Genomic DNA, 14,781 nt, shown 5'->3' on the forward strand with positions numbered 1-14,781 from the left:
CCAACCCTAAAGACCCCAGTGTGCCCACACCACTCCACACCACTCCACACAGGAATGTCTTGCCAGCGCTGTCAGAAGTATGCAACGTGGATTGTGCAAGCAATCAATGGTACAGGTCTAAATCTGCTCAGCAGCCAGTTTTGTAGCCAGTTTCACAGTTTGGGTGTGTTTGCACTGTTTGCAGGAGGAGCAGCTATTAAGCAGGCAGCAGCACTCCAGGTAAACTCCAGGGAGTCCCAAAGCACAGCCCTAGGCTGGGCAAATCAGAGCTGTCTAATCTCAAGGTGACAAAGGTAGGGGTAAGGGTTACAGGATGACATCCAAAACAAAACCTTGCCTTGGCTGTGCCTTTTCCCTCCAAATGAAAGAAGTCACCCGCAATAGTGGCTGACGCCTTAGCATCCAAGGCCAGCCCAAAACCTTAGAAAACACTTTGTGACTCACCAGCTCCTGCCTCACACCTCATGAAGTCTGTAATTAGAACCTCACAAGCCCTGATAAGGCAGTGTTCTTCCATCCATCTGATAACTTCGAGTCTCTCCCCAACCTCAAGCTCCATCTCATGCCTTTCTCTCCCCACGACATCCCTGGTCAGCAGAGAGGAGGCAGAGTCGGCAGACATCAGCATCCCCATCTGCTCTGGTGGTTTGAGGGCTCTCATCACCACAGGTCTCCTTATAAAACCTGCCAATTATCCCACGCATATGCAGTTTCTATGTGCTGAAGAGAGGTGACAGCCCATATCCTTCCTGAAGATCAATTAGACTATCTGTACGCTTAAGGGAGAATAAGCTTTGGCTAGGGTATTTTTCTCTTGTTGTATTTAATCTTGCTTTAGAAGCATTCAGCCACCACATTTTAACTGCTGATGCACGTCAGACAGACAGCGTCACCGACTCACTTATCTTGGTTCCCAGCTTTCTGCTGCGAGAACATTGCTACCTAAGTTCGGCATCCTCTACATTATACAGGTGTTTATCTCATTCCTACATTTAAACCTGTAAAACATTTGAAACTATTCCTCCTTGTCTTACCCATCGTTCACCAAACATGCTCTTTAAGATGGAAGCAAGGCGTCGTATGCATTCACGCAGGCAGGAACTTTTCATTGAAAATAGTCCGCACGTTACTGGTGTCTGCCCCTGTACTCTCTCAGCTTGCAAAACTGTTTTCACTCTCCAAAAACATTTGATGCATAAGTCAATCCTTTTGTGAGCACATTGTATAATGAAGACCTAGTTAACAGGTAAAGCACAACAGCAAAGCAACAGCACGTCCTAACTACTGAGGGACAGCTATGTTTGGGATTGGGTTTTTTTCCATGCATATTTTGAAACTCCTTCTGCTTCTTACTGAGAGCATGTCAGATAATTAAACTGAACATCTTATTTTTAAAATCTAATTTACTTTTGAAATCCTATACTGCTGGACTATTTTTAGGATTTTTCTTATGTGGGCCAGCGGAAATAGGCTAGCCAGGTAGCACAGGGCCTCACAGGCTGCACTGAGCAGTCTTTAAAGCTGAACACCATTAATCAGTAAAACAATGGGGAAAAAAATCCTTTCGGATTAGGAATAACTATCTGCACTGAAGCACTGATACTCATCTTCAATTTTGGAAGAGCTTATCTTAAGCAAAACTAAATCTGGGCCTACAGCTTTGACTCATGAGTTTCTTTAATTTGTTACCAAATGCAAGAGCTTATCCTGGTGTTTGACAGGCTGTCCTTACCACCAAAATCACTGGGAATGTCGCCCAAGCAAGGACTACAGGAATGAGCTTACCAGTACCTTTGGAACACCTTGTATCATACATTGCTCTGCACAAAATGTACACTAGAGAAAATAACAGAAGTAGCACAAAGATACTTTTTCTGAAGTATTGAGTTTTGTGATCCTTATTTTATAAGCATCAAGGGAAACAGCAGCATCAGAGATAGCTGCACCTAGACCCTAGCAGTGGTCTTTCCATTCTGCAACCCAGAGTAAAATAATCTACTAACCAGACTTACAGTGAATGATTCAGTCAAGTTAATTTCTGTGATATGCTGGCATGCAAAGAAAAGCCCCTGAATTACAGAAAATAAATCTTCTTAGCATTCTCCACAAAAAAGCATCTCAGTAGGTACCCAAAATGACTCCAACCTCTCAAATCTCTCATTTCTGCTGGCAGCACTTCCTACTGAAGGGCTGGGGGTCCAGAATCAGTTCCCAGGCATCTGGTCCACCTCCCTGGCAGCAGCTTGCCTTGCTGCCAGCCACTTTCACTGCTTACAGGTGACAGAGAAGTGAAGATGCTTCATCTGGGGCAAAGGACCTGCAGTGTGAGGAGTACATATGGCCCACAGCCCCACAATCTCTATTTTTTCAAACCCCTGCCAGGTAACATCCCAGAGAGGGGATTGCAAGACTTGCTCGGCTCTTTGCAAGAAAAAGCACTCCTCGTTCACAGCCAAACACAATACATAAAAGCAAAGGCACTACAGCCCAACAGTGTTTATCCAAAGCTACCACAGGGCCAGAGAAACTGCAAAACACTGCGGGATGTAAAGTTTCCTTCAATAATTTGACCGACTCGAAAATGCAAATGCATTCACCATACCTCTGCTGCAACCCTGGCCCTGTTCACTTCCCCCACCTGGGAGCAATATTTCACAGCAGCGAAATTTAAAAACAGGGTGGTTTTATTAATTTTAAAGCCTCAGACTCTTGCAGGCCCAGGTGCTACTCCACAGCACTTGAGGACAGAAATTGCATCCTTGAAGAGGCCTCTTCTCTAATCTTCTCGGGGGTTCCTGTTCTGCTCACTCACCAGCCTGTCCCAAAACCTTTATGGCTGCATGAAGTCCATGTGCTGTTCACATGAGCAAGATCTATCCACATAAGAGCTCTGGAAAAGCCACGTAAGGCTGTGAATTTGCTGACCCAGAGGTATTACCAGTCCCTCACAGCTCAGCTGCAACGCCTCCGTGTGCTCCTATCTCCTGGCGAGCATCCCGACCTCCCACACATCCTGCAGCACTGATCCCTCCCTGCACTTTCGCTTTCAGCTGCCTTACCACACCAGAGAAAGAGTTTATACCTGTCTCCTGTGCTTCCATGTATCTTCTGAAGGATCAACATCCATCCCTGCCTGAAGCACAACAGTCAGGAGAACCCAGTCCCCAAGCATGACACCAGCGAAGTCCCCACCAGGCAGACCTGTCAGACTCACCGACAAGTCAGCCACACACCACCAACGCAGGTGGATTTACACCAGGTTTAACACAGTGCTTTTAAATGGCCTTGAACCAACTGGGGTGAACGAGTCCTTCCTCCCTTATCCACCTCTGCCAGCTTGATTCATATCAGGGGAACAATCACCCATCCTGAGGTCTGTTGGTACATGGGGTCTAATTTTCTTCCTGTTCCTTATTACCAATTCAGTATTGTTTAAATCGAGTCAAAGCCAATTTCTTTTCCTTATCAGTGATGAGCCAAGATAATCACCGTGGGAAACTTCAAGTGTCCTGAGCACCATTTCAGCTGGTCCATGTAGTTACTGCAGGATGCCAACAGCCCTCTTACCATATTATAAAACCTCCTGGGTTGTTTCCAGGAATGATTACACCAAAAAATGGTACTGCTTACTATGAATTCAGCCTAGAAATCAAGGAAGAGAATAAAATACCATCAAGATAACAGGCACCTCTTCAACAGAGCCCAAGAAACGGTCATGTCCTGTAACTTTTTCCATGCTGTACAACTTTTTCCTCACCCACAAACTGCCATGGTAAGGATCAAAAGCATCAGTTCAGCATATCAGGTTAAATTAATTAAAATAATTGAGACAAGCCTCAGTAAGGTGTCAGCACAAGTGCCTGTGCCCCATCCATGCTGCTGAACTGATCCACATACACGATGGTTCCTTGTTCTTCAGCTGCTCCCAGAAACATGCCCCTTACTCCTGCTGTCAGAATGAGCTGACAGCTGCCTTCTCACTGACTCATTTCACCTGACCAACAGCCTCCTCTCTTCTGCTTCTACAGGGGAGAGATGCAGCCTCCTGGCCTAATCTGATGGCCAAGAGTAACTGGCCATCAGACTGTATCTCCTCACAGCCCACAACAGCAGGATTGCTATATTACCTTCTGGGAAAAATGGGAAGCTTACGTGCTTCCCATCTTTTAAAACCTTTGAAATACTTACCAGATGAATAACAATTACAATTACTGATTTATATGGGTATGGTGCAATATGTTTTCAGTCAGGAAGTAGACAAGGACAAGAGCAAAAAAAGAAAGCAATCTCTACTTTTTCCTTATGCCTTGCTGAAGCATCCTGTGCTCTGGACAAAAGAAAACATCCTGCAGACAAAGCCATGAGTGGGAGTGCTGGGATGGAGGGACTGGCGGGACAGCACCACTGCTGAGGCTGGACGAGACAGCCCCCCCAGGAGACAGAGAAAGGCAGCAGCAAAACACTGCAATTAGGATGAGACTGGGAAAGTGAACAGGCACTGATGCACACAATGAAGATCATACAACAGGTTTGGGAGATGAGAGCATTGGAAAAAATCAGCTACAGGAAACAGCTCCCTCCTCCTCTGGTGTCATCTAATCAAGCAGGGCTATCTCCTTTCACACCTTAATAGGGGAAAGCTGAGAGGAAGACCATAAAGTTTTTCTTCCAGCTTCTGAGCTAGGAGAACCCAGTCCCTGACCAGAACGAGGAAGAAAAGGTTCAGGCAGTAGATGTCCCCAGCCACTGCATTACTGGGTATTTACTCTGGACAACATCGAAGATTAATGACTGATAACCATCTGCTTGGTATGTCATGCACTGCAGAAACACCAACACACTAAGTGTGGTGTCTTTTTCATTTATACTAACTTTGAGCAGTGACAGAAGAAAGAGCATTTGCAGTAGCATTAGGAAAAGGACCAAAGTTGTCCCTTATGCTCACCTGTGCCTTATGTCATCAGGCTCACAGGACAGCTGAAAGACTACATGAAGCCTGTCAGCATTCAGCAAAGAAGCCAGGAACCCAATATACTGCTAAAATTACACTGTTATTCTCCTAACACGCTCCTTATACACACAATCACATTTCCCAACCATTATTCCAAAACCTCATTTACATCAGAAACTAAGCAGTGTAGCTGTAGCCCAAAAACTCCCTAGCGTGGCCAAGGCTATAAATGCTATTAAGGTACTTTCCAACTTGACAAAGAGAATAATCATATTGCAAACATCAGCTTTATGATTATTCTGGGTGCTTCTAGTATAACCATTTCTAGGATTTTTTTTTTTTTATGTTATACTCATAACTGAAACAATTATATGAATCAAAACATCCAGAGGGAAACAAACATTCATCAGCCAGTCAGTCAAACCTCAACTTCCCACTGGGTCTCTATTTCCCAATCCCAACACTGCTCCTTCTCAAGGTATCCTCTCAAGGCAACAGAGGTCTTCAACAAGCTGATTATCCTTCTGTCCTGCTTCTGCCAACACCAGCTGTTCAAGCAACTCACCCCATTACAGAGAAGGAACACGGTTTTCCCACTGCCATCCCAGCTCACCAGCATCAGCGGCCACAAATCACAAACAGGCACAACCTTCCGCAGTTTGGAGCAGGGAGGGAACAAATTCTCAGCCTGTTCAGAGAGGTTGAGGAAGTTTGCTTGGGAGGTTAACAGATAACAGAATCAAGTAAAAAATACACATCATTTGTTGCACCACCACTTATGTCAACGTAACGTCTTGGCAAGGGATTCAAGTGCCCTGGAACAGATGAGAAAAATGTTAATAGCAAAGACCTCCAAGTATAACATACTGGCGCATATAAGAAACTTGAACTGTATTCCTTTTTTATTTTCTTACTAGCAAAAACTATGATTGCAATATAATGGGAGGGAAAGGATATTCTTGAAATCACAGTTTAAACAAAGCCCAAGAAGAAGGCATAAAATTCCATTTCATGCACAAATATTCCTCTATCATTATCGCTGAAATAAGTTTTAGATTGATTTTTACATTGCCCCTAAAGCCACAATGGCATTCTGAATGGTACAATTACAACAAGAAAGCAGAGAAGTAACAAGTAACAGTATGCTCTCCAGTAAAAGAACGGTATGGTCTCTATACACACACACATATGTACACATACGTATCAAAACTTAAAAGCATTTACTGATTTGGTTAAGCTGTGCTAATATATTGCTATTGCTCATTTGCTCAGAGTCCCAGAAGTTCGCCTGGATTAGAAGAGGTTGAAGTTAAACTGAGGTTAGCTGACACGTGTCAGCCAAGCCAGACCTAATCCTGGGTTTCTTACTAGTTGTTGTGTCTTCTTCTCTAAATAATATTAAGAAGGGGAAGAAACCACAGTGACACAGTTGGGTTCCAAATAACTATTTTCAGAAACTGTACACAAACAGACAAGGCAGAGCTGTGCATGCTGGCTGCTCCACAGAAGATTCCTCCCCATGATCCCCACCTCCCTGTCTGTGCCCCTCCAGACCTCTGCCCTTCCCACCATGAGTCCTGCCACATAAGATGACTCCTAAGACTGAGACAGGAAAAACCCATTTTCTTAACTCTAAGTGTTGTCTAATCCATTCCTCCTCCTGGTAAAAAAGGACCTTCATAATACAGTGTAGGTGACTTTGTGCTACTTGGACTTGCCATTTCCTGTTAAAACAACATAAATGGACTTACTCCTGTGATTGGCACTGAATCCAAGACCTGTGGAAACTCCCCATTCATTTCAAAGCAATTCTTGGATCTGGCCTAAAAGTAAGAGTTTGATGAGCAATAAAGAAACTAAAATAATATTGCTTAAACCACAGAGGTGCCAGCTTTTACTGCCTTTCATTGAGCACATAGTATTTTGCTCCCACTGTTCCAAGGGAAATAACACTCTGTGCAACTGTTATAGGATGTAAAACGTGTACTGTGCTGTTCAGACGGAGCTCGTAATTGAAACATTTAAGTGTCAGTGAAATCCCAAACGTGAAGTTTTTAATTTTCATTCAACCATGATGTTAAAATTTGGGAGGGGGAGGGAGGGAGTGGAGTGTAAATTAGTACCTCAGAGTGCTTTTAAGGTCTATTCTTTAAGATATAATAATCGGAAAGATAAGCTCAGTCAATATGCCAGCAGCTGATGGCATACTCCAGCAGACTGCTGCCATGGCACTGCCTGCTTCTCCTTTGCCACCCCTATTCCTTGTCCCACACAAGAGGTTATCCAGAGGCTTATCAAGGAGATGTGTCCTGCTGCCTGCAACACATGAAGAAGTGCCACTACCTTCATCCACAGGCTTTCGACCCTGCAAGAGGAATGAGCAGGTTCCTGTTGGAGAGCAGGGCTCCCGTTGAGGCAGTTGGACAAGTTCAGGCCAGATGTACCCAAAAGAAGACCCACAGGCTCAAGGGCCATGGAAAGAACCAGCTCAGACATCTTTATCAGAAGGAGCATGACCATCATTTACAGGAAGGAGAAGGTTATCTTGCAATACTGTTCTTATTCAGCAGCTTCCCAGATGACCGAGTATGACATCAGGCTAAAAAACCTCATCCGAAACCACTAAACGCTCTCCACAACTTACAAGGAAGCCCTGAAAGGCTGGTTTGTGTCTTGCAGATTCTCAGACCATCTTCCCCAACACTCATGTTCACAGACTATATTAAAGCAGTCTTGAACTACATCACGCGCAAACTCATGTTCCTCACGCACTTGCATCCCATGATCTTCACGGGTTGCCTGTTTCACTGTCTGGGTGGACTTTAAGGTGCTGGATTTAGCCTGGAAAATTATTAAAGGTTTGACGTTTGCCTCCCAGAGAGACAGCACCTCTCCCCCCAGAAACCTGCCTGCAGACAAGGTACTGCTAGGGAATCTGCTTTTGCACTGCTTTCCATCCCCCACCTTCACTCAATTCATACCAGCCATGGTACCTCCAGAAAGGACCCACCATCACTTCTCGTTCACACCTGATGGACCAAACACACTAATTTCAGTGCTTGCACTGCGTTCACGTGCCACCCAGCTGGGCAATGACATCCCAATTTACTGAACCTCCAGAACACGAGACCTGTCTCTTCTCCTGGAGTAGACAGATGTGAGAAGTCTGTTACCTATTAAGTTGCGTTATCATGGTGTTTCAAGTACTGAGTACAGAGGAAGGATGAGCTTGTGGTTAAGCCACTATACTGAGATGTAGCTTCCAGCAGTCCAAGCCTCCTACCACAGACTGCCCCAATGGTTTCAAGCAGGTCAAATAATCTCTCACATCAGACTTCCCCACCTTTTTTAAGTGCCTGAGAAGGAAACGTTTGCAACTAACCAGGGAGCACTCAAGACATCAGAATGGTGAGGACTATATAAACAGATATATATCTCACTGGTGAAGAAACAGGCTGATGTGTTTGAAGGTTTCTAATGGCTGGTTTAGTTGCCATGAAAGTACTTAAGAGCATGCAACACGCCCTTGGATTAAATCTAAATAAACATAAACAGCAGTAAAAAATGGCCTGGCTCTTGCTTGCACCTGTAACTCTAAATATATTTAACAGGATGCCAAATTTCATTGTATAAGATGATAAAAAGCAAAACAACATTACAGTCATTTGCATGAGAAGCAGGGAGACACAAGGAGAGAGGCAAAACAAAATGGACAACTTGCTAGAGTCTGATTCAAAAATTTTAAAAAATGCTATTTGCTCGAGTCAGGACTAAGCTCCAAGGAGATTCATGGCAGGTAAAGCTACAACAAAATGGAGATGAAAACTGTGTATTGAGTCCCTAGAAGTGAGATAAATGAGGGTCAGAATGAAGTTCATTTAAATCCACTGAGCTGATACAGAGGGAGTTAGAGAGAGCCGCAAAACAAAATGAAAGGCTCAGTAGGAGCCTGCACAGCCAGTGCTGCAATGTCAGAAACGCAACACAGTGCCATCTGAAACCTACAGGCACAGTAGCAGGACTCAAGGAAAAAAACAACAGTGGCACTCCTTGGGAAGCCATGCCTGCCTGCGACAGCACTGGAATAACACGCGAGGGTCCCGTAACACAAGCCCCCGATTGCGGATGCGTTTGGAGGGGAGGTTCAGCGAAGCCTCTGGGGAGGACATCCACTGCTGGGGTAAAACCACCAGAGGAATATAACGAAACCACGTCTATTTACACCAGGGAGAAGGATCTGCCCTTTTCTTTCGCTCCCACTTGGCATCCTCCTTTGGGTCTCTTATGGCATACAAGGTGTCTTAAGACAATAGATAATTAGCTGTAATGCATCCTCTGTGGCTATAACAACTTAACAAGGCTTATCTGTAGACGTGATCTAGGCTTCCAGTTATCCTTGTTCTCCCAGTTTCCTTCCTCTCCCCTTCTCCAGTATTTGCATCTCAGCTTGACAGGTATTTTGAATTTAAGCTTAATAAAAGTGTTTGCATGTGCGTGTGCACACTTATGAGAAGGTAAGAAAAAAAAACACCCGATTTTAACTCTGTCTCCCCGAGACTAGGCTCGTTCCATTTTCCCTTCCCTGACAAACAGAGGGAGCTGAAGCAAGAAACGTCAACTTTGGAATGCTGCTCTATCGAAAGATAACTTATTAAAAATATTGGACTCTTCGCTTAAAAAGCGAAGGGAAAAAATGTCCAGGAAGTTGATGCATCACCGTGTTGCATCTGTGTCAGGCTCTGGGTAAACATGCAGCAACATGAATGAAATCTGTCCAGAAAGACTGCATTTCAGCGCCAACCACGCAATCGCTGGCCAAACCACTGCATATGTAGCAAAGTTTGATCTCGCCTGCGAGCGCTCAGCTGCGCTTCTGCTGCTTCCTGTGGAAAACTGAAGCTCTGAACCACTGTCTCTCACCCAGCCCTCGCCGGCACGCCGGCCAGCTGCCCCCTAAACCCACACGCATCCCTCCGCGGCGGGCGGGCGGGCGGGCAGCCCCGGCAGAGCCAGGCGGGGGATGCTCGGCAGCTCCCCTCCATCCTGCCCGCGTCGGGCACCGCCGTGCAGGGGCAGCCGCGCCGCGGTGCCCGCTCCTGCCTCCGCGGCCACCCCATCCCCGGCGGCAGGTGCGGCAGCGGGGCCCGCCCAGCGCCCGGGGGCCCGCCCGGCGCAACAGGTGGTCGGTGGCGCCCGGTCCCGCCCGGCGGCCGCACTCACTCACCGCTGGCATTCTTTCCGCAGATGAGGTGCTGGTAGGGCTGCAGCAAGCCCCAGAGCTCGGGGTCGTTGTTGACCGTCTGCTCCAGCGCCTCCAGGGTGAAGCGGGGCGCCTCGCCGCCCTCCTTTTCCTTCTCGGCCGGGGCGGCGGCGGCGGCGGCTGGAGGGCGGCCGGGCGGCGGGAGCGGGGCGGCAGGGCCGGCCAGGACCCGCGCGTGGATGTCGCGGAACAGGCTCTCGGTGCCCGCCGTGAGGTAGATGGCGGCGTGCTCGTGGATGCGCAGGGCCACGCGGCTGTCCACCATCCAGCGGTAGAACTTGCCCACGGAGAAGGCCAGTCCGCACCGGGCCGACTTGCCGCGGCTGAAGCGGTCGCCGCCGCTGCTGCTCATGTTGTAGAGGGAGAGGGCGCCCAGGGCGGCCGCCGTGCAGCGGGCCGCCAACGTCCAGCCCAGGACGATCTCCATGGCGCTCCGCACCTCGTGCTTGGTGCACTTGGCGAAGCGGAGGCTCAGCCGCTGCGCCTCCCGGGCGATGCGCACCAGCGCCCGGCTCACCAGCGTCGAGAGCCGCGCCGCCGCATCCCGGCTCCCGGGGCTGGCGGCGCCCGGCGCCCGCGGCTCCCGGCGCGGCGGCGGCGGCAGCAGCAGTGCCTCCACCTCCTCCAGGCTCCAGGGGACCTCCTCAAGGTCGGGCAGGAGCCGGGAGCACTGCTGCCCCGCGCAGTCCAGCACCTCGGAGTCTTCCGCTAGGACGGTGTTGACGGTGTCGAAGCTGTTGTGCCGACTGTGCATGGAGTCAGTTAGGTGCGGCCAGCAGCTTCCTCCATAGGGGTACGCGGGGTGCGAATCCGAGCAGCACAGCGACAAGTTGGAGGAGCGCACCGAGTCCGCCGCGCCACCATACCCGGAGTCCAGCGTCAGGTCTTCCAGCGTCCTCACCGCCGTCTTACCTCTCCGGGCCATCGCCGCACTTCATGCTGCACCCGCGGGACCCGGGCGGGGAGCGGCTCAAGGGAACGCGGGGGGGACAGACCAGCGAGGGGACGCGGCGTGACCCGCCGGCCGCTTCGCTTCGCCCCGTTCCGCCAGGCGGCAGCGAGGCGGCGGTGCTGCTCTGCTGCTGCCGCCGGCCGAGCCCCGCTCCCGGCCCGGCTCCCGCTCGCACTCCGGCTCCTGCACTGCGCCGCCGGCCCGACACCGCAGCGCAGCGCCGGCCAGCGGCGGGGGGGCGGGGCTATGCAAAGCGCCGCCGGCTCGCAGCCAATGGGATGGTGCGGGGGCGGGGACATGCAAAGCACAGCGCCCGGCAGCCAATGGGACGGCGCCCTGCCGGCCGCCCCGCCCCTCGGCTCCGCGGGGCCGCGCGGGCCGCGAGGGGGCGCGGCCCCGTCCGGCGCGTCCCGCGGGGGCTGCGGGTCCGCGGGCAGCGCCCCGGGGTGGGACTGTGCGCGCTCCGGAGCGGGGATACGGCACTCCGGCCCTGGCCCCTCCGGCAGCCGGAGGAGCGCGGCCAGCCGTGTCCCTACGCACCGCGTCCTATGTCCCCGCGTCTGGAAAGAGCACGGTGTGAAGCACGTCTCTGTTAGATCTCCCCCCCGTTCCTCACGCGCGCGAACTGGAGTCCCGCTCCAGCCCGCCCTGGGTTTTCACACTAGTAGATCCCTGATGTCGCTATAAACAAATGACAGGGAGTGCAGGCACTCCACACATCTCATCAGACAGTCAAGATGCTTTGAAATCGAGCAGAAACTGCCACGTAAGAATCCCAGCCATCGCTGGAGTCAAGAAGAGCAATTTCCAAGTAATTAAAACAAGTACAATAAAGCCCTTAGACATTCTTGACGTTAACCCATTAAGCATCACAAAGGCTTTGACAAGTAAGATTTGTACTGGGCTTAGGGCACGTTTCCTATCCATACTAAGATATTTTTTTTTGTGCAATATAAAATAATTTATCCCTGACTAATGTATTTTAATCTTACATTTCTAGCCTTTAGCTTTATTAGGAGTTGCCTAAGATCCCAGGCAACAGACTGAGAATGTATATGTTTGTGTGCTCTGGTTATGAAGAAATCTTATATCCTTTTAAGCGTAAAATACCAGCAAAATTCTATCCCTTTAAGGATAAAAGCCTAGCAAACACATTTCTTTATCATGCCAACAAGAGGCAGCCAAAATTTTTGAGCAGACAAGGCAAGTCGTGTAAGAGATTTCCCTATCCAAGCAAGCCTGGCACTCCTCCAACATCAGCTTCCTACAGGAAAGGCACGAAGACAACTACAGGTAGGCTCATTTGTCAAACAGGTTGAGGAGAACTATGACACCACCAAAAACATCAAGAAGGGGTTGCTTTCCAAATGAAATCAAGTGTTGTCAAAAACTTCTGTCTCAGCATAGCCCTGGGCCTTCCACAAGATGCGCTATGCACAATAGGTTCCCACAGATTTCCCAAACACCGTCATACCCTGATAAAAGATAGCAGAGCTGAGGACAAGAATAACTTGAGCCACTGTTGTGTTCCAAGCAAGACACTGAGGCCCACACTGCCGGCAACAGCCAGCCTTGAAGAGTGGCTCATCAAAAACAAGAGCATACCTCGAGAGCAAAATCCTGTGGACTTCGCGGAGATCCAGCTGTACATCTCGCAGTAGAGCCCTCTGGTGTCTTCAGCACCTCAGTGCAGTGACTGCTCAAAATTCCCCTTTCCATCTGGTAGGAGAAGAAGGCACCACCAGGACTAAACCCCTGGGGATAGTTATTTTTCTACCAAACTCCATTCATCTGACTCTGTCCTTATGCTCTCACAAAATGCCACAACTGTGCATGCTGAGTACATGAGACAGACAGCAGGTCAAACCTGGGGAAAGTTCAAGTTTGGGAAGTTTTCTAGTAATTGGTTTGTAGGGCTTAACATAGACATAAGGTGGGCATCCAAGGAGGATGAAACAAGTGAGCTGGGTGGTTTGTTTGTTCACCAGCCTTTGTAAATACTGGTGCTCCCGAGGTCAGCACCAGTCTTAGATGCTGCATCACTTTTAGGCTACAACATAAACCATGCATTGAGATGCAGAGGATAAATGAGAAGTGGACAGTTGTCTCGGGCTCCTTGCAGACTCAGACATTCATATTGCTGACTCAGTGGCAGTTTATACTTCAAAAGAGGTTGGGGTTTTTTTATTATTTTAGTCAGAAAACAAAACCTCATTGGGCCTTACTAGAGATTTTGTAGTAGCAACCTTGCACATGGCAGTTTGATTCCCAGTCACACTACCAGTTCAGAAGATGTTGCAACACATGGGCACACCACAGGCATGTCAGCAGCATCAGGCTGGTTTAAACTTTCGAAAGTGGCAGTGAGAACTTCTGACTCATTTGTTCCAAAGACTAATTACCTTCTCATTGAAAGGGCTGGAAGTTCAAATCAGTTCAACATGACCAACCTGGATCTCCGGTGATCTTTTGGTACCTGAAGGACTTCACCTTTCAGGTGCAGATACCCTGGCTCTTGCATTCTGAAGTGAGTTCCAGCATTATTTGGAAAGTGCTTCTTGGACAGGGTGACCTCATTCTTTAAACTGCCCTGGGAAAACACAGGATCAAACAGTTTGGAGACAAATGCACTCCTGCAACTTGTCCAGTGCCTGCATGGGATGAGCTGTGGAGACAGTCTTTAACTTTAATCCAGAAAGGGCACCACACCTCTCCTGGCCTGGGAGGAAAGACAGGTGTCTGCAGCTGTACTTCACTCTGCAAGCCTTGCAGCCAGGGTCATTTGCCTATTAGACAAGAACACCCACTGCAGAAAACAAAGTCCCTTTATATGTCAAAGGCTGGGTGGAAACAATTTTCAGCTTGTTGGAGACAGGGACATCAATTATCCTCACAGACAATTCAGACAGCAACTGATTAAGTACCATAGCGGGATGATAAGTGCCAGAAAAAAAAGTTTAAAAGAGGGAAATTGAGCCACATTTTAAAAAGGTGCTTAGGGCAAATTTAAGTGAATGGGAAGTTGGCATTGGGAGAGCACTAAGTGCCGAAATTCTTTCCTTCCCTGCCCTGACAACTGCCTGCAAATCACATCTTCTTGACAGCAGTAGGGAAAAACATGACAGCAAACAGGCTGCCAGACAGAACAGGAGTGTGCTTAGGATCAGGCCACTCCATGCAATTTCTGTATTCAAAATTCGGTGTGCTTCACTGCAATAACAGCTCAGATCAAAAGCAGCACTCTCAGGATCTCCCAGTGCTATCTCCAAATGCTAGGAACAAGCCGCAAGCCTTATGAGGGCCTTGCTTATATTGCTGGGGAAGTCAGAGTACTAATGTTTCTAATCACAGGGGGTTAATTTACAAAGCAAGGCTGTAATCCTGTACCAGTAAAGCAGATGTGAAATGCACATCCCTGGCACAGGAGCCTTTGGGGCTGCACCATGTGTACAGCCTGCTGCAAAGAAGACACCCGTCAAAGAAGGAACAGAGCGCTGGCATCAGGTAGCATCGTCCCTGCAGGGCCACTGGGAGACTGCTGCCAACTGTTTAGACAAGCAGGCTCAGGGAGATGACTCTGGTGTTGCTCCTCAAACACATACAACTCTAAAAGCAGTG

The 14,781-nt window shown here is 48.7% G+C and overlaps 1 protein-coding gene across 5 annotated transcripts in view; it reads right to left on the reverse strand.

The window, feature by feature from the left end:
* BTBD11 (BTB domain containing 11) overlaps positions 1-11,354 on the reverse strand; it is a 183,302-nt gene extending 171,948 nt beyond the window's left edge. For all 5 annotated transcript variants that reach the window (XM_039380789.1, XM_039380790.1, XM_039380791.1 and 2 more), the window contains exon 1: positions 10,176-11,354. In XM_039380789.1, coding sequence (XP_039236723.1) covers positions 10,176-11,136 — 961 coding nt within the window. In that variant the 5' untranslated portion in view covers positions 11,137-11,354. The remainder of the gene's footprint in view (positions 1-10,175) is intronic.
* Positions 11,355-14,781: the final 3,427 nt, after the last annotated feature.

Source organism: Pipra filicauda, unplaced genomic scaffold (assembly GCF_003945595.2).
Source record: "Pipra filicauda isolate LSUMZ 115617 unplaced genomic scaffold, ASM394559v2 scaffold201_size1378038_pilon, whole genome shotgun sequence".
Classification (NCBI taxonomy): Eukaryota; Metazoa; Chordata; class Aves; order Passeriformes; family Pipridae; genus Pipra; species Pipra filicauda.